The sequence below is a fragment of the Colobus angolensis genome, unplaced genomic scaffold (assembly GCF_000951035.1).
Source record: "Colobus angolensis palliatus isolate OR3802 unplaced genomic scaffold, Cang.pa_1.0 Scaffold46, whole genome shotgun sequence".
Lineage (NCBI taxonomy): Eukaryota > Metazoa > Chordata > Mammalia > Primates > Cercopithecidae > Colobus > Colobus angolensis.
The window spans coordinates 14144588-14169520 of NW_012118043.1; the positions used below are offsets into that span (position 1 = coordinate 14144588).

The 24933-nt window shown below is 37.4% G+C and overlaps 1 protein-coding gene across 2 annotated transcripts in view; it reads left to right on the forward strand.

The window, feature by feature from the left end:
• Positions 1-24933, forward strand: part of NPHP3 (nephronophthisis 3 (adolescent)) — a 68197-nt gene that overhangs the window by 2704 nt on the left and 40560 nt on the right. For both annotated transcript variants that reach the window (XM_011958213.1, XM_011958214.1), the window contains exons 2-15: positions 386-511; positions 1069-1219; positions 3336-3488; positions 5046-5179; positions 6983-7143; positions 12035-12191; positions 14463-14537; positions 15916-16089; positions 19029-19132; positions 20122-20236; positions 20506-20649; positions 21121-21218; positions 23221-23323; positions 23771-23853. In XM_011958213.1, coding sequence (XP_011813603.1) covers positions 386-511; positions 1069-1219; positions 3336-3488; positions 5046-5179; positions 6983-7143; positions 12035-12191; positions 14463-14537; positions 15916-16089; positions 19029-19132; positions 20122-20236; positions 20506-20649; positions 21121-21218; positions 23221-23323; positions 23771-23853 — 1778 coding nt within the window. The remainder of the gene's footprint in view (positions 1-385; positions 512-1068; positions 1220-3335; positions 3489-5045; positions 5180-6982; positions 7144-12034; positions 12192-14462; positions 14538-15915; positions 16090-19028; positions 19133-20121; positions 20237-20505; positions 20650-21120; positions 21219-23220; positions 23324-23770; positions 23854-24933) is intronic.

The following is a 24933-nucleotide window of genomic DNA, read 5'->3' on the forward strand; positions in this document are numbered from 1 at the left end:
AGTCCCAGCTACTCGGGAGGCTGAGGCAGGAGAATGGTGTAAACCCGGGAGGCGGAGCTTGCAGTGAGCTGAGATCTGGCCACTGCACTCCAACCTGCGAGACTCCGTCTCAAAAAGAAAAAAAAAAAGAACTGATGCAGTGTTTCAAAAAAAGTTAATTTCCATTGAAAGCTTAATGTTGAAGTCTTTATTTGTTGTAGTTCAAGCATGCTTGCGGTTTTTTTCCATTATGTTTTGAATAAAATGGCAACATGAAGTTCCTGATAATTGGTAAAATAATAAGTAGACTTAAAATTCTAAGATACATAACATATATATATGTAAGAATGTAAAATTGGGGAGCAAGACTATTTTTGTTAGGAAATAACAAGGTAAATTATTCTAGGCACTTCAAAAAACATACCAGAAGATACTTCGAGAAAAAGAAAGTGCTTTAGAAGCAAAATACCAAGCAATGGAGAGAGCAGCAACATTTGAACATGACAGAGATAAAGTTAAAAGGCAATTCAAGGTAAATTCCTTACATTTTTACCCCCAAAGCAACATGGAATAAAACAGTATATTCTAAAAGTGTATATAATATATAATGCGGTGAATAAATAGAAGTAAGTTATGTTGGATTCATGAAAATTGTAAGAATTAGTGTAGGGCACTTTCACATTTTTGAGTTAGACGTGGTAAACGAGATCATTTCAAAGAAAAATGTATGAAAGTGAACATTTTAATAATTTCGAAAAGAAGGGAAGCGTTTCTGTATGGGGAAAAGCATGTGGAAATGTTTAGGGATGTTGTATTATTGGTATTTAGTGGGAGAGAGAGACAGATTTCCTAAACATCATGCAGTGCACGTGACAGACCCACACCACAGACATGCATCCTGCTGGAATTCCAGTGGCTTCCAGTTGCAAAACAGTGAGGTAAAGGTACTGGGACATTCACCCTATGAAAGGGGACATCGAGGACCAAATGAATATTGGTTTTATGAATGAAATATTTTTCCCTTAAAGTTGATGACACAACTTTTTGATTATAAAAAAACTTTCAAAATTAAAATTATTCTTTTTAAAGATTTTTAGAGAGACCAAAGAAAATGAAATTCAGGACTTACTGAGGGCCAAGAGGGAGTTGGAGAGCAAACTTCAGAGGCTACAGGCTCAGGGCATCCGAGTATTTGATCCTGGGGAGTCTGATTCAGACGACAACTGTACAGATGTCACTGGTAAGTGTATATCCTATTTATATTTTGAGCTTTCAACATAGCTCTAATGACATGTAGAGCCAACTTTGGATTCTGCTAGATTTCTTTTACTTATCTATATTAGGTTATCGCTTTAACTACTACTGTTGCAAATAGAGTCGTGCATTATTTCTGTCAGCTGCTAAGACACCTTTTCTCCATGAAGTGTATGAATTTGGGGACTAACGTTCCTTCTACTTTGTCACTCTGGCAACCCTAACCCATAACCTTTATTCTCTGGTCTAAGATAGCTATCCCAGCTCCCACCAGCACGTCTGCATTTTAGCCAAGGGAAAGAAGGAAGGGGAGAATACATTCCTTTCCCAGAAAGCACAACCTAAGATGACTTCTCAAATCCCATTAGTCAGAACTATACCTGGGAAGACTGGATAGTGTAATCAGCAGCCAGGCAGACAAGAGTCCAACTCAAATGTAGGGTTCTGTTACTGAAGAAAGAAGAGGAGAATGGATATCGGAGTTCGTAGTCTCTGCAGTGTTATTTCTTTACGTAATGATGTATTCTTTGCTTTAGAATACTTGCATTATAGTTCACTGAGTGGTTTCCAGTTCACTGAGTGAACTGTTCAAAAAGTGTTTGTTTTATAATTAAATGAAATATGTTTTTCTGGAAATAAAGAAAAGCTTGAAATCACAGAGTGAAAGGATTTACATATTCTAAGAAAATGTTAATAAAGTGTGATTGATACTGAAAAAAGAAAAAGATTCTATTTTAAAATGCAGTGGAAAAATGTAGTCACCCTCCCATTTATAATGAACTGTAAGTATACTCTCACAAATGGATGCATTTTGAAGTAAAATATAGTAACTGACAGTTCCTCCTTAATTTTCATTTTAGTATCATTGAAATCTGACCAACATCCTGGAATTTTTATTGCTAACTTTTTTTTTTTTTGAGATGCCATTCTTCTGCCTCAGCCTCCCAAGTAGCGTGAGCCACCGTGCCCGGCCTTTATTGCTAACTTTTAAGGAAAAAAATGAAGGCTGGGTGCAGTGGCTCATACCTGTAATCCCAGCACTTGAGGAGGCCAAGGCGGGCAGATCACGAGGTCAAGAGATCAAGACCATCCTGGCCAACATGGTGAAACCCTGTCTTTACTAAATACAAAAATTAGCTGGGCGTGTTGGCGTGTGCCTGTAGTTCCAGCTACTCGGGAGGCTGAGGCAGGAGAATCGCTTGAACCCAGGAGGTGGAGGTTGCAGTGAGCCAAGATTGTGCCACTGCACTCCAGCGTGGTGACAGAGCAAGATTCCATCTCAAACAAAAAAGTGATTGTTAACGGCCAAGAGTAGCTGAGAAAATGCTTTTTTATACCCCAACATAAGTCTTAGTGATTATTTCAGTATTGACATATTCAAATGTACAGTGTTTCAAAACTACTGTAATTGTCTCAGCAAATTAGAAACAAATTCCTTTCTAGGTCTTTTTTCTTCGTATTTTGTGTTAAACAGGAAGAAGGAACACTTGAGGGGGAATGTCACCCATTTGAGACTCAAAGAGCTACAAATAGTAAGCTCAGTTTTGCCAGAGATGTAGACATTCTGGCAAATATAATTTATTAGAAAATCATCAAGTTCATAAGTTCTTAATGATTCAGACATTAATTTTGTTGCTCTAGGAGGTTGAGAAGGATGTACTCCCTGCTGCAAAGAGTTTATGTCCTAATAAATTATGAATATTTTTATATTCATGTGTGTTAGTAGCAGTCTGCCTTTGAGGCTTTTTTCCCTCAGATTTTAATTGATGCCTAAGCTGTACAATTAGAAATGGTTTTTAGAAATTTTTTTTGTGAAATGTTTTTAACTTCCCTCTTATTATGATTTCTATTTTATTGTTTCTTGTTTCTTTTCATCTTTTTCTTTTTAATCCGCTCTTTGAATTTGAGATGATAACCAGAATTATGTTAATCAGTATCTTTGAACTTTGCCAAAAGTCAATGGCAAAGTATTTTCAAAATCGTTTGAATATTTATAATATTTTAGTATTTTTTAAAATTAGAAATCCTGTTCAGTGTATGTGATGAGGTTTTGAACATTCAGTAAGTTGGCTTTCACAAGATAAAAATCTCTTGCTGAACAGCTGCTGGAACCCAATGTGAATATTGGACTGGCGGAGCCTTGGGAAGTGAACCTTCCATAGGAAGCATGATCCAGCTTCAGCAGTCCTTCAGAGGCCCTGAGTTTGCCCATAGTTCTATAGATGTGGAAGGACCCTTTGCAAATGTTAACAGAGGTAATACATGCTCTTTGTCAATTACTTGCCTAGTGGTTGTGATTGTTCATGTTTTATAATCTTGTGCTAGAACTATTAATACCATTAGCAAAGCATGAAATTTGTGTTCCTAGTGCTTTCCATTGACAAACCATCATACAGTGGGGCTGTAACTAACAAGGAAGGACGAGGTTACGTAATTTAGATGGGGATCAGGTGGTACTCCTGCCAGCCTGGCCAGCCTGGTTCTGGTAACTGTGTTCTGGTCTGAATTCTCCGGTGTTTTAGTTGAGCAGCAAATCTAATGTAGATTAACTGAAAAATAGTAGGTTTTAATCTTTCCCTCTGCTTCTTTGATAATGCTAAAGATTAGAGCAGGTTACAGAACAAAATACCAAAAAGCTCTATTAGGTAATATAGTACAGTTTTCCCTCCATATCCACAGATCCACTCAACCAGTGATCAAAAATATTTGGAAAAATAACAAAGAAAATAACAATATAACAATAAAAATAAAAACAAGAAACATTACAGTATAACAGCTATTTACGTAGCATTTACATTGCATTAGGTATTGTAAATAACTAGAGATTATTTAAAGCAGGGGTATCCAATCTTTTAGCTTCCCTGGTCCACAGTGAAAGAAGAAGAATTGTCTTTGACCGCAAGTAAAATACACGAACACTAATGATAGCTGATGAACTAAAAAAAAAATTGCAAAAAAGTCTTACAATGTTGTGCTGGGCTGCAAAGCCATCCTGGGCCACATGAGGCCCACACGGATTGGACAAACTTGATTTAAAGTATATGGGAGGATGTGCATAGTTTATATGCAAATACCACATGATTTTATATAAGGGACCTGAGAATCTGTGGATTTGGTATGTGAGGGGAGGTGCTGGTACCAATCCTCCACTGATACCAAGGGACAACTGTATTCATACCCAAAAGAATATTTTCATTATTTTTACATAACACAGTGTCCAGAATAGCTCTAAGGTCTGTTTAGAATTTCAATATCAGTGCAGACCTAAGAAGTTATAAGTAGTTCTACTCTTTTTCCTTAAAACCATACAATTATTTCTCTATCAGCAAAATGAAAATCATTTTTAAAATTGTGCTTCTTGAACTAGCCAAATATATGTTAAATTTTTATTCTCACTAAATATAGTTAGCACAAGGCTACTTTTCATTTTATGCCATTCTTGAGCTTTCTTTTAACTCAATATATTTCAAGAATAATAAGAAAGTAAAGCTACAGATCCTCTTGGTAATGTAGGCTAACTTCAAGTAACAAACTAATCACATAACTCATGTAAAATTTTTTCATGACACTTGACTGGAACTACTGGTGCCTCAGGGAAGATCACTGGTGACATTTATTGCTTCAAGTCCTAGGATAGAATTTGTGTTTAGAAAACGAATTGCCTTTGAATATATTACTCTAGAAGCTATGGCAGTATTAACATGTAAGATGAGATTCCATTCTATGATGCCTGTTACGTTTTTTAAACTTTTTTAGAATGATCAAATGTGTTCTGGTAATTTTTTCATAAACTTGAGCAATTTTATTTTCAGATGATTGGGATGTTGCTGTAGCTAGTTTATTACAAGTTACTCCTCTGTTTTCACATTCTCTGTGGAGTAACACTGTCAGATGTTACCTCATTTATACAGATGAAACCCAGCCTGAGATGGATCTTTTCCTTAAGGTGAGGGCATTTATAAATTCTGTATCCAATTTAAAATATAAGTTAATATTATATTCTGTTTCTGATACTACTGTATCTAAACCAAATAGTTTCCTGCTAGATTTTATGTCTTAAAGAATAGGAAGCGTCTTGGGCTTTTCTTAAGAGAAAATATTTTTCAGTATTATATGCAAAGAAAGGTAGTGAATTGAGGGTTTATTTGTTTATGTTTACTTTCTGGAATTAACTTTCCTAGGACGGGAGCTAGGACAGAAAAAGAAGGTTTTAACTTGTTTTAGTTATAAATGTCAGACTAAGGTGTTGGAACTTTCTGGAGTTTTTGTGTGTGTGTGTGTTTGGTTATTTTGAGACAGTGTCTTGCTCTGTTGCCTGGGCTGGAGGGCAGTGGCACAGTCATAGCTCACTGTAGCCTCAAACTCATGAGCTCAAGCAATCCTCCCACCCAGTCCTCCATAACGGCTAGGACTACTACAGGCACACACCACCAAGTATGGCTAATTTAATTTTTTTGTTTTTTTGTTTTTTTGGGTTTTTTTTGTAGAGAAAGGGTCTCTTTGTGTTGCCTAGGCTCGTTTTGTGAAATTTTCATTGCATATTCTCCACAATGTTTAAGACTCTTGTTGATTGTGTCCGCTTTAGTTACTCTCTCTGCCAGCTCTATCCTTGAGTCTGTCTCAGGGAATAAAATTTTCTCCCTACCATGGTTTAAATTTTCCAAGGCAGCCATTGGAGTTATTCTAAGGCAGGGGTCAGTGTAGCCTGTTGGCGAAATCTGGCCTGCTGCCTGTTTTAAATGGCCCAGCGATAAGATTGGTTTTCACATTTTAAGTGGTAGAAAAAGTCAAAAGGAGAATAATACTTTATGGCGTGAAAATTATATGAAATACAAATTTTAGTGTCTATCGAGTTTATTAGAACATTGCCACACTCATTCGTTTACATATCATCCATGGCGGCACTACACCACCAATTCAATGGCAGAGTAAATTGTGATGGAAGTCAAATAAACCACAAAGATCCCTGCTAAAACAGCCAAGTTGTTAAGCGATTATTATTGTTGCAGAAATATTTGCTATCTAACCCTTTATATAAAAAGCTTGCCTACTAGTGTTCCAAGGGAATTTTATAGAATGTGTGTCACATGCTATACCTGCTATATTAACATCTTCCCTGTTGTTGATTAGCAGACTCATTTAGCTTTCCTTTGTGATATTATTCAATTTTAGTAAAAAGATAAAATATTTTAAAGCCCAAAGCTTCCATCCAGTAATTGAATATATTATTCCCAAGGACATTTTGAGGGTATTACTAATTTCTTTCATAATAATAGTCATCATTACTTACTCTCTTAATTGTAGATTTATGTGTTTTAACTTACATCTCTCTGCTTTAGCGTTCTGATGTATCATAGTGGATGTTTTTTACTATACAGATCTATGGATCTATATTTTGCACTCTTTATGACAATAAAACAGATTGTTCATGGTAATAATACCAAAAAGAAACAAATACCAAAGCAAAATAGCCTAATACTGTCTCCTGTTGTTCTAGGTTTATTATGAAATAAGTCATCTTCTGAGCTAGAAAAAGGCCAGGTTGCTAAGCTATTATTATTTGTATTTGAGAGAAACATACCTTTTCTCTTTAAGATTTTCTTTAAAATGTGATTATTTTTAAAAGTTTATATTAAAAGATATCCAGTATAACCTGTTTCAAAGCATACTTTTTACTTTCAGTAGTATGAATCTCACTTGGTCTTTAGTTAAATACATTAAGCTTTTATATGGTTTCATTTGTTTTTAGGACTATTCACCTAAACTTAAGAGAATGTGCGAGACAATGGGATATTTTTTCCATGCTGTTTATTTTCCAATAGATGTTGAAAATCAATACCTCACTGTAAGAAAATGGGAAATTGAGAAAAGTTCTTTAGTTATTTTATTTATTCACTTAACATTACCAAGGTAAGCTGAAAAAAATGTAATTTATTATAAGCAGTAAACTGTAAATAGAATTGAGATTGCCAAATAAGCTTCAAAGATAAATTTTAATTGCATCCTTATAATAAAAAAGTCCATGAAATTCAATTAATTCTACAACTGTTTCGTACTTAAATAAAATCAAGAATTAAAAGTTTTATGCTGTTAGATTTTTTTCATAGGTCATATGATCAACATCATTAATTTATAACTTATTTTAATCAGAGTTTGGCAAATATAGCCTAAGGGCCAAATCTAGCCAGGAGTCCGCTTTTGTAAATAAAGTTTTATTGGAACACAGCCACATTCATTCATTCATTCATTCATATATTTTCTTTTTTTTTTTGAGACAGAGTCTTGCTCTGTCACCCAGGCTGGAGTGCAGTGATGCGACCTCAGCTCACTGCAAGCTCTGCCTCCCGGGTTCACGCCATTCTCCTGCCTCAGCCTCCCCAGTAGCTGGGACTACAGGCGCTCGCCACCATGCCCAGCTAATTTTTTGTATTTTTAGTAGAGATGGGGTTTCACCGTGCTAGTCAGGATGGTCTCAATCTCCTGACCTTGTGATCTGCCCACCTTGGCCTCCCAAAGTGCTAGGATTACAGGCGTGAGCCACCGACCCGGCCCATTCATGTATTTTCTACGGCTGCTTTCATAGTATAATAGCAAAGTTGAAGCGTTACAACAGAAACCATATGTCCTACAAAACCTGAACTGTTTACTATCTGACCTTTTACAGAAAAAGTTGGTAACTCCTAATTTCAATTATCAACATTAACCTTCATTGTTTTCTTTCTTTGGATACCAACTGAGAGGTATTTGAACTATATATGTTACATATGAAGTTCATGTACTTGATCACTTGTATAGGTGTTGAATCATAATTTACATACTGTGAGGAGCTTACTATTTAAATAGACTCAGTAAAGTGAACAGTGTTCTTATAATGCAAATATAATCATGCTAATGAATCTTGTCTGCAAATAAAGATTTTTTTTTTCACCAGTTAGATATAAAGGACAAAATAAGATTAATAAGAGGCTAATTTTTCTTTCTAGATTTACTGTCTAAATTTAACCTTTCCAAAGCATTTTGCTTTTTTATTTTTAATTGTGGACCAACTCTGACTTTAACTGTGTATAGATATATGTAGGGCCTTAAGTTTCACAAGTTTCCCTACAGTATAATGCATTTTTGACCCTTAAGACTTTGCCTAGTGGCCAGGTGAACAGGGAACTACCTAGTCAATGAGCCTTCATCCAGAATGTGTTTAAGGAGTTCTTCAACTTGATTGTCTTCAGTTGGTTTCATTGCTATCCACCCCTTTCTTTTTCTTTCCCTGTTTTTATATTTATTAAGGATATATCTTGTCTTATTACTTAACGATTGAGTAGTTTTTTTTTTATCTTACTTGGTAACATGTTATTTGTTGTTACATTATTTTTTCTAATTCTTATCTTTAATCCATACAACCATTTTGTTTTTCTTTACATTAAAAAAACTTTCTGGGTGACAGAGCATGACCCTGTTTTAGAAACAAACCAAAAAAAACCCTTTTTAAATAAAACATTGTATACATTATATTTACCCTTTTAACATTTATTTTTCTTTTCCAATTTTAAACTCTTCGTAATGTTTTCCTCCCCATTTATTTCATATTTTATTACTTTTGCTTAGTAGTTTTCAGTTTATCTCCTTTTAGTAAAATTTTATATTGTACATTTTAAAAAATTTTATTCTTGTTAAATAAGGATTTAAATTTCTTAAATTTAATAATTTTAGTCTCTACTTTGGCTTTATTTTACTTAAACTTTTCCTATTCCAGCTGCTTATTATTTTATTATTCTTTCATGCCTGTCAAGAGGTATGGCAGTGGGGATGGGCTCCACACCACAAACGGGCTGTTGGAGCCTTTGTTTCTCTCAGATTGTGCCTTCACCTACCCCAGTGACTACCCCATCCTTCCCAAAAGATGACTCTAGAAAAGCCTCTCCGGAGCAGCTTGGAAGCTCCATGGGGAAACACTTTCCTGGTCAATAACTATTCCCTGTGTGCAGATGGTATCCACAGAGTTATTTGAAGATAGTGTTCACTGGCTTCTCACACTATTCAGGTCTCTTACAAGAAATTATGAAGCTCAAAATGCATGGTTTTGGGGTATGAAATGATTGGATTTGGAGCAGCTACGCTAACAACATGCTTAGTTGTAGGCGGGGAAGGTAGGCAGGAAGTCACGCTTAGTGAGGTGCACAGGCACTGTGCCTCTCAGTGTCACTGACCGGAGAAGGTGCATTAGAGGGAAATGGCCAGGCTCCTGCACTGCTTTTCCAGGGGTTCTTCTTTAATGCCTTTGATTTGACCCGTCTCCCTTCATGGAAGGAAAAAAATCCTGGGAGAAATCTCCTACAGTGAAGGATGGGAACTGAAATATGGCGAGTCCAGAAGAGGCTGGCTGAGTAGGAATATTCCAGATAAAGGTTTTAAAATGAGGAATTATTTGCCCATGATTGGCCCTCCTTCATTACATCAGCACCCTTGCTGGGCAGACCAGGCTCACTAAGAATGCTGAACCTACGTAGAAGGAGTAGAAGGAGAGGTGCCTCTCCCTTCGCACAGCAGCACAGAGGGGCGACTGTGACTGGTTTTCCTCAGGGCATCATCAGTCTTTCTCAAGGGATGGGGAGGCCTCCATGCCTAAGGGGTAGTTCAGTCACCTTTCAGGACTTCTTAGGCCCTATTATTGGTTTCAGGTTTTTTTTGTTTGTTTGTTTTACCAGATCGCCTATAGAGTTTCCTTATAGAATTTAGGCAAGTGGAAGCTCTTGTTTGTTCTATAATTAAACTTTCCTCATTATGCCTCAGCCTCACTGTTTTAACTCCTCCAGCCCCACAAAGCTACATCTTCTCTAGCAGCTCCTCCCCTACATTTTTGTCTGCTCAGGCTACTTTCAGAAGGGATCCTAAAGTGCAGTTTATCAACATATTAGCTGGCCTGTCATACTGTCTAACTTCAGCAATTATCAACTCATGACCAGTTGTTTCATCTGTAGCATCTGCTTGCGTTCCACCAAATTATTTGAATAAAATCCCAGAGATCATATCATTTTATCTGAGCCCCATGGGTCAGTTTTGTAGGGAATGTTTTGAAATATGGACATGTGCCTGAGCAGCACACCCACTCTTTGGTCTTCTAATGGGCCACAGACTTTTCCCCCAAAGCACTGACAGATGAATCATTGAAATTCCAAAATTCTATAGAACATGGTCAGAGTGATTTTAACATAGAAAACTTCTGTGGTTTGGGTAGAATGGATTGGCACAGAAATATACAATAGAATGTTTCTTAATTTTTAATATTTTGGGCTAGTAGTCTAATTTGCAAATTCTGAATCATATAGTATCACCCTTCTACACATACACACACATACCCCACACACAAAATTTGTTTCTCTAGACAACTTTCATTTAATGCTTTCTAGAAAGGGGAATTGGTTGCAGTGTCCTTTGTTGTGTAGAAAACCCCAGCAGATGTGGGCTGCGCGCCTTGGCTCATGCCTGTAATCTCAGCACTTTGGGAGGCCAAGGTGAGAGGATCACCTGAGCCCAGGAATTCAAGACTTGTCTGGGCAACATGGTGAAACCCCATCTCTACAAAAAATATAAAAATTAGCTGGGCGTGGTGGCATGTGCCTGTGGGCCTAGCTACCCCAGAGGCTGAGGTGGGAGAATCGCTTGAGCCCAGGAGGTTGAAGCTGCAGTGAGCTGTGATTGTACCACTGCACACCAGGCTGGGTGACAGAGTGAGACCCTGTCTCAAAAAAAAAAAAGAAAAAAAAAAGAGGGAGAGAAAGAAAGAAGGGAGGGAGAGAGAGAGAGAGAGAGAGAGAAAGACCTCAGCAGATTATTAGTTCTAGGATTTTTTTTTCTAGAATTTTCATTAAAAATATAATTTTGGTTCCCTGTAACAAAGTTGTTTTTTGGAATTTTTTTACCTTCACCTCAGTCAAGGTTTTTTCCAGTCATCCAACCTCTTCCAATCTGTCTCCAGATCTAGTATATATTGGGTATAAGGATTAGAGTCATTTATTAGATGAGAAAAGACTAAAAGAACTGGGAAAGAGAAAACTCTCAAAACTTTGGGGCTGCCATCCAAACAGAGAAGCTCCTCTCCTTCTATGTAGGTTCAAGAATTCTTAGTGAGCCTGGTCTGCCCAACAAAGGTGCTGATGTAATGAAGGAGGGCCAATCAAGAGCAAATAATTCCTCATTTTGAAACCTTTGTCTGGAATAAAGGCCTCTCCTGGACTTGCCATATGTCAGTTCCTATCTTCCATTGTAAGAGATTTCTCCTGTGATTCTGCCATGAAGTGAGGTGCGTCAAATTAAAGACATTAAAAAGAACCCCTGGAAAAGCAGTGCAGGAACCTGGCTGTTGCCCTGGATGGTGGCTGTGTACCTCCCCATGCATGACCTCCTGCCACTTGTGTTAACATGGAAATTATACATTTTTAGATGGAATTTTGTTTGCCATCTATTTTCAAAGTCTCATGAGTCTAGTCCATTATTTTGAGCCAAGTTTAAGAGTGTTTTTGAGATCTTTTTTAGTTTTAAAAAATAAAGTTCTATGGGCTTTACAATTTAATGCATAATTTATTATATTTATGCCCACTATGGGTTAATGAATATATTATATTTTAAGACCAAGCTGGAAGAGAGCCGTAACACATCCAGTTTTGGAAAGCTTCACTTGTTCTGCAGTTGGACCTTTTCTGGCCACTTGTCACTGTAGTAAAACTCCATTATTGATATAGGTTGATTAACTAACTGCTTGCTGCCACATGCAGTATAGCACACAAAATGCTGATTTCCAATCTAGCCTTTTATTGGAAGATTGTGAAGAAGCTTTTCTGAAAAACCCTGAAGGAAAACCTCGATTAATCTTTCATCGTTTGGAAGATGGAAAAGTCAGTTCTGACTCTGTCCAGCAATTGATTGATCAAGTTTCTAATCTAAACAAGACCAACAAAGCCAAGGTAAAATTCATAGGCATTTTTGAAGAACACTCAGCTGAGGGAAAAACTGGAGCAAAGGCCATGAGATGGACATGAGCCTGGCATGTCTGGGCAGGGGAAAGAAACCCATGTGGCTGGAGCAGATAAGTGAGGGGAGGAGAAGGAGAGGGGACCTCATTGATTGTGAAGAACCTCAGAGGTCATTTTGAGGATATTGGCTTTTCACTTGGAGTGAGATTGGGAGCCATTGCAGGACTATAAGCAATACAATGAGGGCCGGCATGATCATCTGACAATCATCTTTTTGGCTGCCACATTGAGAATAGATGGTCATTCAGGGGGTAGTGTGCAGAGTCTGAGAGCCATTGCCGTTATCCAGGTGAGAGATGCTGGTGGCTCCAAGCAGGGTGGTGGTAGAGGAAATAATGAGAAGTGGTAGGATTCTGAATACATTTTGACAGTAGAGCCAATAGCATTTCTTAACAGATTGGTTGTGGGTTGTTAGAAAAAGAGAGAAATGAATCGCAAGTGTGGCCAGCACGAGTATGATCTGTATGATCAGATGGTATTTTGTGCTTTTCTCCCAAGCATAGAGGAGTTCTGTCTACTGACCAAGGATTAGTGTCAGGAGGAGACTTTTTTTTTTTTTTTTAAGAGACAGAGTCTCACTCTGTCACCCAGGCTGGAGTGTGGTGGCATGTTCATAGCTCATTGAAGCCTCAAATTCCTGGACTCAGAGATCAAGCAATCCTCCCACCTCAGCCTCTTGAGTAGCTGGGACTACAGGCACTGGCCACCATGCCTGGCTACTTTGTTAACATTTTTATAGAGATGGAGTCTCATTATGTTGTCCATGCTGCAGGAGGAGACTTTTTATAGAGCATTGGGGAAAACAAAAAGCTGATGATGGGATGAGAGAAATTTGATCATTCCTAGATGCATGTTGGGATAATTTTTAGAATAGATATTATAGGCTTTTTATTACTGTACGTGGAGGCAACTTGGTAAATGTCTGTAGTTAATGTCAAAAATACAATTGAAAACAATTCTAGGATTTTTACAGTTTTCACTTTCCTGTGCCCAGCCAGGAAATAAAATCAAATATGAATACAAGCATTTTTCTTTCCATCATTTAGTATTGAAAAGATAGCTTGAGACCAGCATGCCATATAAAACTAAAGAGGCTAAGACAAAAAGGAAGTGCATTTTTATTATCATTTCCAGACCCATTTCATTCTTTAATTATTATAGTATCAGCCTACTCCACTAGGTCCCACAAAAAAAGATATTTATCTTTTTTATTCTATGTATTCTATAACCTTTACTTTTAAAAAATTAGTATGCTAGAAGGATGAGTTTATTTTATAAAATAGGAGTGAAATAAGGTCTCCCTACCATGATTATAAATGTAAATGGAGGGTGAATCTCCATGCTTATTCACTTGGTATTTATTGTAAAATCATTGCCTTATTCTCATTTTATCAAATATTATTAGTAGCAGTACACATGTTCTTACAGATTGGGCGTTCTTCTTTCAGCAGACTCAGTAAGACTACATAGTAAAATACTATTTTGCTTTTGTCTTTTGTAGAATTATAGTTTTATTGATATAAAATTGGATTTTGATGCATTTTGAAGGGTAAATATATTGAGTGGTATGAAAATACGTAAGAGAAAATTTGGAGACAGGGCAAAAAAATGTATACTTCTTTTTATTTATTTATTTATTTTTATTTTTATTTTTTTTTTGAGACGGAGTCTCACTCTGTCGCCCAGGCTGGAGTGCAGTGGCGGGATCTCCGCTCACTGCAAGCTCCGCCTCCCGGGTTCACGCCATTCTCCTGCCTCAACCTCCTGAGTAGCTGGGACTACAGGCACCCACCACAAGCCCAGCTAATTTTTTGTATTTTTAGTAGAGATGGGGTTTCACCGTGTTAGCCAGGATGGTCTCGATCTCCTGACCTCGTGATCTGCCCACCTCAGCCTCCCAAAGTGCTGGGATTACAGGCATGAGCCACCACACCTGGCCTACTTCTTGTTTTATTGCCCCATTTTTCACACTAAATCTCTTGTGTGACCTTGGACAAGTTACTTACTGTGCCTCAGTTTACTCTTCTATAAAATGGAGATAATAATATTATCTCCCTCCTAAGATTGTTGTGAAGATAAATTAGCTAATACGTGTTAAATATTTAGAATAGTTTCTGTCACATAAGCACTATAAAAGTGTTTACCACCACTTCTTTCTGATATTATGGTTTTTCTCATTGTTCTTAAATGATTTTTATCCAGATCATTGATCACTCAGGAGATCCTGCAGAAGGAGTATATAAAACTTACATTTGTGTAGAAAAGATTATTAAACAGGTAAATATGCATTCTCTGTAAGATTTCATCTAAAATATTTTAAGATCGCTTTCTATAAAATTGAATTTTCCAGAGAAAACCACTTGCTTGTCCTTTTGAACACAGTACCTGAGGAAGGCACTGTTGTTTCTGTTGGGAGTCCATCCTGTGGCATGTTCTTAGCATTACTAGGATCATGTATTAATATCTTTACCTCTGATCTATCTCACAGGACTATTTGATGCTTCAATACCTAAGTGTAAAACATATTACAGAAGCGCTAGCTAAAAACTGTTTGAGAGAAAGTGTTCATTTTATTCAATAGGGAGGCTCCTCTGTGTACCCTTTGAATTTTTATATATTAGGAAAGTCCCTTTCAGGTTTTTGCACCATGTTATCCCTAACAGAAGAGGGGGATGAAAGCATGCCTCCAGGGGGGATGAGAACATGGCCCAGGGAGGGACCTTGAGCTGGAAGTCTTTATGAAGTTTCATGTGCTATCTTGAAAATTTATGTGAGTTATATATTCTGCCTGATATTACGTCTATGTTTGTGTTTAATATAAAAATTAATTTAAAATTATGTATTAGATAAAATAGTAATAATGATTATTTATTACTCTCCTCTTCCTCAAACAGAATGGGCACAGTGGGAAGATGTACCATGTTTAGCCTGTGGTTGCCCACACCTTCTGACACATCCCCCAGGCATCCAGGGACCCTATTTGAGAAGTAGGAAGTATGAAGATTTATTATTAGAGAAAAAGAGTGAGCCCCAAAATGATATGACCTCTGGCAACACATTTTATATGGTACTGTCTAGTATGACGGTTGTCTTTATCAAATTCGATCTTCACAATCTTGTGAATTTTAGGACCAAGATAAATAAAATTCATTGAGCAGAAAGAATGGCAGCAAGTGAAAGTAAATATACTTAACATCATTAGTGCTTGAAGGAGAACATATTTTCAGTAACTTAATATAAAGACTAAATATGACAGCAGAGATACTTGAGATCAAGAAATCACATCTTAGTAATTCAATTCTTATAACATATTTCCTAGTCGTTAGTACTTTATAACTATTCACCAGCCAGATTCAACCAAAGATGTTGAGTAACATTTTTCAAGAAACAAATTCCATGGGATTCAAAATATTCCTTTAATTTTATTTTTATAAAAAGAGGTATTCATTTCTATTACTTTAATATTTTTATTTCTTTTGTTTTAAATTAGTGATTTTTTATAGTTGTAAGTTTATTCTTGTAGGTATTATACAAGGGTCATATGTTTGAACTTGCCCTCCCGAAAGTAGGTGAAGCCCGCTTTGGGCCTGGGTGCCCCCGCTGTAAGATCTTTATTTTCTTCATTCCTTTTTGTGTGGTTGTTCTTTGTGTTCAGGATATACTGGGTTTTGAGAACACAGACCTGGAGACTAAGGATTTGGGCAGTGAGGATTCCATTCCAGAAGAAGATGATTTTGGTGATGTTCTGTGGGACATACATGATGAACAAGAGCAAATGGAAACTTTTCAGCAGGCTTCTAATTCAGCCCATGAGTTGGGATTTGAGAAAGTAAGTGCTTGGAGTATTATTCCAACAAAGATCTGTCATCACTTAAAGGCTGTATTGTGATTGTGTTTTCATCTAAATATAGTTAAGGTTTATGATTATTCTAGTTGTCTAATCTCATGGCTTGATTATCCATGTTGAGACATGCTTAGGTTTATGTCATAAGAAAGATATGTGAGATTCAAATATGCTTATAGACCAAACATTTTTAGTTACCAGAATTTATCAACCACATGTTTATTATGCCACCATCTGCAACTCACTCAGACTAGAATTAGGATAGCTAGGAAACTTGATAAGGATAGTATGGCTGAGGCCAGGTGCAGTGGCTCACGCCTGTAATCCCAACACTTCTGGAGGCTGAGACAAGCAGATTGCTTTAAGCCCAGGAGTTTGAAACTAACCTGAGCAACATGGCAAAACCTTGTTTCTACAAACAATCGAAAAATTAACCAGGCATATGGTATGCACCTGTAATCCCAGCAACTAGGGAAGCTGAGGTGGGAGGATCAATTGAGCACAGGAGGTCAAGGCTGCAGTGAGCCATGACCATACCCCTGCACCCCAGCCTGGGCAACAGAGCAAGACCCTATCTTAAAAAAAAAAGAAAAATGAGCCAGGCGCGGTGGCTCAAGCCTGTAATCCCAGCACTTTGGGAGGCCGAGACGGGCGGATCACGAGGTCAGGAGATCGAGACCATCCTGGCTAACACGGTGAAACCCCATCTCTACTAAAAAATACAAAAAACTAGCCGGGCGAGGTGGCGGCGCCTGTAGTCCCAGCTACCCGGGAGGCTGAGGCAGGAGAATGGCGTGAACCCGGGAGGCAGAGCTTGCAGTGAGCTGAGATCCAGCCACAGCACTCCAGCCTGGGTGACAGAGCGAGACTCTGTCTCAAAAAAAAAGAAAAGAAAGAAAAAAAAGAAAAATGAATAGGAAGAGTATCTGTTCTCCAATTCTTGACTCAAAATATTACATTCAGAAAACAAACCATAGTAGTTCATGAAATAGGCAGATAAGTCCTTCTTTATCAGTCTTATCAACATCCTTAAGTATCTAAACAAATTATCAGAACTTGAGGTATACAATGAAATCTATGTGCAAGTTCAAAAAAATTTAATACTTAATAGTTAAAAATTAATGTAAGAACTAATATTTTAAAGAATATTATAGTAGCTAATACTAACAGTTGTATTTTTACAGAACTTTTAAAATTTAGACTGTCAATATCCTGATTCCATCATTTACTAACTAGATTTTTCAAGTTACTTGGCCACTCTAAACTTTGACTTTCTTGGCTGTAAAATGAGAATAACTAATAGTAACTACCTCATGGGTACTTGTTGCAAGGATTAAACCAGATAATGCACATGAAGTGCTTAGCACAGTACCTGATACATGATAAATGTTAGTCGTTATTTTATGAGAAGTATTGCTATTGTTATTTTATAAATTAGGAAACTGCCGTTCAGATTATGGTTTGCCTAAGAGTACACAATGAGTAGATTGCAGATCTGGGAGTTGAACCTAGTTCTTTTCTGGCTTCAGATCCATGGTTTTTCTTTTATAGCCAGGGGTCTGAACTTGGGAAGAATGGATCCTATAAATGGACTTTCTGTGGGACCAAGAACTAAGTCATTAGGACTTAGAGGTAGTAAGTCAAGACTTTCTTTGCTCCTTCAGAAGAATCATTTCTATTCAAATTATTTGAGTTCCTGGGGAATACATTCTTTAGAGATATAATTTTTCTGCTTGTTAATTAAATATAACAAGTAGAAAAATTGATTGAAAACCTATACCAAGTAATTCATTGTAGTTGCTGGAGAATTGTGCTATTCTAAAGCTAGCCTAAAGCTGGCTGCAAACTACTTGCTATACACTTTTTAAAATTCCTCATCAGCTGTCACTTCACTGGTACACTGAAGAAAAACTCAAGTCTCCAGATAACTTTTGAAACTCCTTAATACATACTAAGATATTTTGGTTTTTGTGTGTGTCCTTTTTAGCTTTGAACCAGTTTTGAGTTTCTGGGGAAAGCTTGGGAAGTAGGAATTCTTGGACTTTACACCAAACTCACTTAGTTTCAAAAAAATCTCAGGCAGCCTAGGCTAACCTGATTCTCGGGCAGGTTGGGAGACTTCAAGTCCCCACACAAAACCTCTTATTTGGACCTTTTCTCAGCAACCCCCAGAAACTAAGGTGATTCCCAGAACAGGTGTTTATTCCTCTGACCAGGAGATCTAGGTCGCCTGCCAGTACCTTCAAGGTCTTCTGCAATATTTTCTGTGGTTTGGGGGCTACAGTGAGCTCCCTGAAACATGCTGCAAACATTTGAGTGTTGCAAAACCCCACAGGGACCTGAAATGTTGTCCATTACCCATTAATTTGCAGCAATACTATGTGTAGAAGAAATCGTGGCCCATTCTTTTTATTTATTTTTTTATTTTTTTGAGACAGAGTCTTGCTCTGTCACCCAGGCTGGAGTGCAGTGGCGCGATCTCGGCTCACTGCAAGCTCCGCCTCCTGGGTTCACGCCATTCTCCTGCCTCAGCCTCCCGAGTAGCTGGGACTACAGGCACCCGCCACCACGCCCGGCTAATTTTGTTTTTGTATTTTTAGTAGAGATAGGGTTTCACCATGTTAGCCAGGATGTTCTGGATCTCCTGACCTCGTGATCCGCCCGCCTCGGCCTCCCTAAGTGCTGGGATTACGGGTGTGAGCCACCGCGCCCGGCCAATTGAGGCCCGTTCTTAGTTTACTAGTTCAGTCATGGTTTTGCCAGCCATAAAAATAGCCGGTTATGAGGGTGCTGTCAACTAAAAGTAGATTTCATTTTCTCACGGAGCTTTTCTCCAGTATTTTCAGAGAATAATCAGAAGTTGACTCTTCAGTAGTCTCAGAGGCATGTGCTTCCTTACAATGTAAATTCATTTTTTTTTCTAGTATTACCAGCGCCTTAATGATCTAGTGGCAGCACCAGCCCCGATTCCACCTCTTCTGGTGTCTGGAGGACCAGGTTCTGGAAAGTCTCTTCTTTTATCCAAGTGGTATGATGCAGTGCAATTAAATTATTGTTGTCATTGTTTGAATTACTGAATCTATTCAACAAAATGTATTGCATGCCTGCCTTCCTGCATGGCCTACACTAAACATTAGCAAAGTACAAATGAATAAAATAATAGGTTCATGCCCTGAAATGCATAGAATTTGGATGTCAGAGAGAAGACACAGAATGAGAAAGCAATAGGAAGCATGAACATTCATGATCATGTACATAAGTCGCATAGGTAACAGCTGTGGGAGTGCTAGGTAGGGAAGTGATCACATGTGACATAACATGTATAACACATATGACATGTTAAGTGGATTGTCGAGTAATGTGCCTTTATTTTTAATTATTGCCTTTATTTAAAAGTTTCGTTGGGATTTTAAATACTGGAAACAAGACAAAAGCAGACTAGTTAGCGTGAAATACATTCTACAGAACATCAAAATTACGGATAACCTTTACTGTGAATGCAATCTAGTTCTTCAAATTATGGACTAAGGTTCATATAAGCTAATAAACTTTATTTTTTCATTTGTTATTTAAAAACAAGCAGTAAAAATACTTTCTTTCATTCATAATTATTTACATTGAAGGGTTAGCATATGTAAATTTTTCCTTTTTATTACCCTTTTAAAGTTATGTTTGGAAAGTAATATTTTTGTACCTAACAAATTTTCCTCTAGTAGGAATTTTTAACTAAAAGTTAATGCTTATTTTACTAATACCTTACCCTTGTACGTAAAGTACTTTGGTTTATGTTAATTAACATCTATTTGTAATTAAAATGAATCTACAATTTTTTAAAAGATTATTTAGAAGGATCTAAAAGTGGAGTAAAACCAGAAACTTCCATATTTATTTAAAAGTAACAGACCATCTGATTCTTCAGTTAGGCAACATTTGATACTTACTGCATTGTGAATTCTTTTTTTATTGACAGTCAAGGAACTTTATCAGTTTTATAAAAGTGCTGCCTTTTTCTTTTAGGATTCAATTACAACAGAAGAATTCCCCCAACACACTGATTCTTTCCCATTTTGTGGGAAGGCCTATGTCAACCAGCTCAGAGTCCTCCTTGATTATTAAACGACTAACTCTAAAGGTATAGTATTCCATCTTTTGGAATTACAGAATTTTATTTAGATTCAGAAATTGTTGGGACTAGTAAGTACCTACTGGTAAACTGATTTTCAGTATTAGCCACCTGTTCTGGTTTTGTATTAGGTTAAAAATAATATTCGATACAATCAGATCCTCTTGACTTGATTTTGGTTTATAGAAAAGTGAGAATAGAAATATTTCCCCCAGCTCTGTAACTACTTCAGTAACTATGTGTAACTACTTCAGTTTGTGCATGTTCTTATCTTGTAGTTGATGCAGCACTCTTGGTCAGTCTCTGCTCTGACACTGGATCCTGCTAAGCTTCTGGAAGAATTTCCACGTTGGCTGGAAAAACTGTCTGCTCGTCATCAAGGCAGCATCATCATTGTTATTGATTCTATAGATCAAGTTCAGGTACCGTTTTCTATTTGTTACCTATTGATACACTCAGAAAGAGATGCAAATTCAGTAATAGCTAGATCAGGCATTTAAATTATATGTTTGTGAGAAGAAAATATGATGTTATTTTTCATATTTCTTCTTTATTTCTAGGGAGGAAACATGGATTTAAAAAATATATTGTATGTCCACAGACACTAATATTTTATTGAGAAAGACCAACTGAATTTACACAATTAGCAAAGACTATTAGTTTTGACATATTTTTAGGGCCTTGACATTTCCTGACGTGTCCAGAGTTCAAATTGGTGATAATAATGTTTGCTACTTTTTCTTTTAAAATTCTAAAATAAATCACCCCAAAATAAGATTTTTGTCCTTAATAAGATAAACTTAATGAGAATTTCATTTTATTTGGGGAGCTATTACTGGATTGTTTTGAAATATTTTGATTAATAGATTGAATTTTGTTTTTATATTTTTAAGCAAGTTGAAAAACACATGAAATGGCTGATAGATCCACTGCCAGTGAATGTAAGAGTAATTGTTTCTGTGAATGTAGAAACATGCCCTCCAGCATGGAGGTACGATGCCAACTTTAGTTCTTTCAGAGTACGTGAAATGTTTTAAGTACAAACAAGGAAAGGTTTTAAATATGCATTTATGGTTTTCATGTTTTTTATGTAACTTGCAGCGAGGATGGGGAGAAGTGGGTGAATTTATGAAAGAAAAAAATCTATAGGTTTTGGGGCTGGGCGCGATGGTGTGAGCCTGTAATCCTAGCACTTTGGGAGGCCAAGGCAGGCAGATAACTTGGAGCAAGCAGTTTGAAAACAGCCTGGCCAGCATAGTGAAACCCTGTCTCTACAAAAAATACAAAAATGAGCTGGGCATAGTGGTGCATGCCTATAATCCCAGCTACTTGGAAGGCTGAGAAAGGAGAATTACTTGAACCTGGGAGGCAGGCAGAGGTTGCCAGAGATCGTGCCACTGCACTTCAGCCTGGGTGACAGAGGGAGACCCTGTCTCCAAAAAAAAAAGGATTTGGTGGGAGGTTAGATAGATCTGGGATGCAAGGGAAAAAGAAAGAGCCAGGATGATGATTCTGGAGTTTCTGACTTAAGAAATTAATTAATGTAGCTTCATGAACTGAAATAGGAAACACAGAGGACAGGCAGGTTGTGGGGAAAAGGTGATGAATTTAGTTTTTAATCATGGTTAGTTTGAGTAGCTCCACATAACAATGTCTAGTAGGCAGTTAAATTTACAGATGAGGAAAATAGAGAAAAGGCTGGGCTGGGAATAATAGACATCTGTTATTTTGAAATGCAAGCTCACTTTAATGGTCCTTTAAAAAGTAGTAGAGTGGCTGGGCACAGTGGCTCACACCTGTAATCCCAGCACTTTGGTAGGTCAGGGCGAGTGGATCACCTGAGGTCAGGAGTTCGAGACCAGCCTGGCCAACATGGTGAAACCTGTCTCTACTAAAAATACAAAAATTAGACAGGCGTGGTGGTGGGCACTCGTAATCCCATCTACTTGGGAGGCTAAGGCAGAAGAATCACTTGAACCCAGGAGGCGGAGGTTGCAGTGAGCTGAGATCACACCACTGCACTCCAGCCTGGGCAACAAGAGTGAAACTCTGTCTCAAAAAACAAACAAATGGCTGGGTGCAGTGGCTCATGCCTGTAATCACAACACTTTGGGAGGCCGAGACAGGTGGATCACAAGGTCAGGAGTTCAAGACCAACCTGGCCAACAGTGAAACCCCATCTCTACTAAAAATACAAAAAATTAGCCGGGCATGGTGGTGGGCGCCTGTAATCCTAGCTATTTGGGAGACTGAGGCAGGAGAATCACTTGAACCTGGGAAGTGGAGGTTGCAGTCAGCCGAGATCGCACTACTGCACACCAGCCCGGGCAATAGTACGAGACTCCACCTCGGAAAAAAAAAAAAAAAAAAAGTAGAGCAATTGGATCACATGGAACAGTGTTTCTCAACCTGTTTTTGCTCCTATAAGGAACCTTTTTAGACGTTTTATTTGTAAATTGCCTCCCCCAAGAAATTTTAATGCCACACACATATTGTATATCAGCTTGTATATATAAATAGATACATGTGTCTCTGTGTACTTTATACATAAGAAGAGTAAGCTTAACTCCCCCACAAATCCAATTTTCACTACCACATCGAGAATGTTATGTTGTAATACTTCAATTTCAGTTGCATTACAAGTGCTTGTGGACAATAATTGTGTCTGGTGCCACTCCTCATAGATACTCATACCTATGCTTAGTTTTACTGATAGTATGGAATATAGAACTAGAAATGTTTACCATATAACTATCTAATGTATATACTGTTTATTTTATAACTTTGTTGTGATTCATTGCTGAAAGTAATGATACATGTGTTAGAATGAGTGAGATATATTAATTACTTAATATGATTAATAGACATTAGTTTTGCTTATTTTACAAAAGCAGTATAAAAAGTTAATTCCTGTGGTGGATTTTAAATTGTGTTGTGGGTAATTACAGTTCTTGTATTACTAAAATTTCATTTTTCTTTTCTTTAAATAAAAGGTTGTGGCCTACACTTCATCTTGATCCCTTAAGTCCAAAAGATGCAAAATCTGTTATAATTGCAGAATGCCACTCTGTAGACATTAAATTGAGTAAAGAGCAGGTGTGTATTTTTAATTTTGATGCAATCTTTTACTCTTTCTTTTCTTTCCTATGAAACATCTTATATGAGACTTAAAATTCAATGTAGGGGATCTGTTATAAGGAAAACTAGAGTTCAGTAATTACTTTGGTGAATGTATTGCCTCTTAAACTAATGACAGGTAGAAAAGAAGCAATAAAAAGATGTTGGTCTTAAGGTTTACTTTACTATATAGTATTAAGCAGGTATTTTAAAAGCAAAAAAGCATTTTCCTACTGGCCACATCTGTGGTCTGCAGTTGGAAGGCTGACCACAGCTGAGGATCCACCATGCAAGGCGTGATGTCACTGATGGCAGCAATGGTGTTACTTCTGTTGGGGTATTTGTTGATGGGTGGATAGTAAAGACCGCTTAATTCCAGGGTGGTTTTTGTATTTCTGTTTTGTTTTTCTTGGTAAACTGGTGCAGGAGAAGAAGCTGGAACGACACTGTCGTTCTGCTACAACCTGCAATGCCCTTTATGTCACCCTTTTCGGCAAAATGATCGCGCGGTAAGTGTTGGTTATTTTACATGATCTTCTGCATGTTTTGTGATTGCTGCAGACCCTTTCTCACCCTGCAAAACTGAGAACCAATCACTACACCGGTCTCTTGAGCCACTCAGATTTTATTTGAATAGTGATACTAACGTTTGTGAGAACATGGCTTACAGGTGAAGATTGAGTACCTACTGCCCATGATTGTCAGAACTTGATAGATTTGTCTAATTTTCTTCTCACTAATCTGTTCCCTATTGGAGGTTGCCAAAGAAAGCCATTCTCACCCTCATTTGTGGCCCCTAGCTTTGGGAAAGTAAAGGAAACAACTGAGGGTTAGAATATTATTTCAGGTGTCTTTGAATATCAGGAGGTAGATATATGGATACAAATTTTTAATTGTCTCTGTTCTCAAGTCCTGATAAACTTTTATTATAAAATAGTTTTATTTTAGATATCCATTAGTAATCTGCCTTTAGATAAGCATTAGGGTATCACTACTTTTATTTCCTCAGTATAGCTTTACCCTATTCTATCTATTCTCAACCATTAGAATGTTTTACTACTTTTATTTCTTCTTCAGTATAGCATCACTCTACTTTGTCTTTTCTCAATCTGAGGTAAAAAAAAAAAAAAGATTACTACATTTTTTGTTATTCATTGCAATAGATGGCAATTCTAGCACACATATTTCCAGACATCGAATCTAGTACTTCTTGTCTCTTTATTCCATGTTCTCATCTTGAGCACCAAATTTGAAATTTAAAAATCTTCTGAAACTTTACATTGCCCACGATATTTCATCTTTGTTTTTGTTTTTGAGACAGTGTCTCACTCTCTGTTGCCCAGGCTGGAGAGCAGAGGCTCGATCTCGGCTCACTGCAACTTCTGCCTCCCAGACTCAAGTGATCCTCCCACCTCAGCCTCTTGAATATCTGGGACTACAGGAGCACACCACCATGCCTGGCTAATTTTTTTATTTTTAGTAGAGGCGGGGTTTTGCTATGATTGCCAGGCTGGTCTTGAACTCCTGGGCTCAAGCAGTCCACCTGCTTAGCCTCCCAAAGTGCTGGGATTACAGCCTGTGAGCCACTG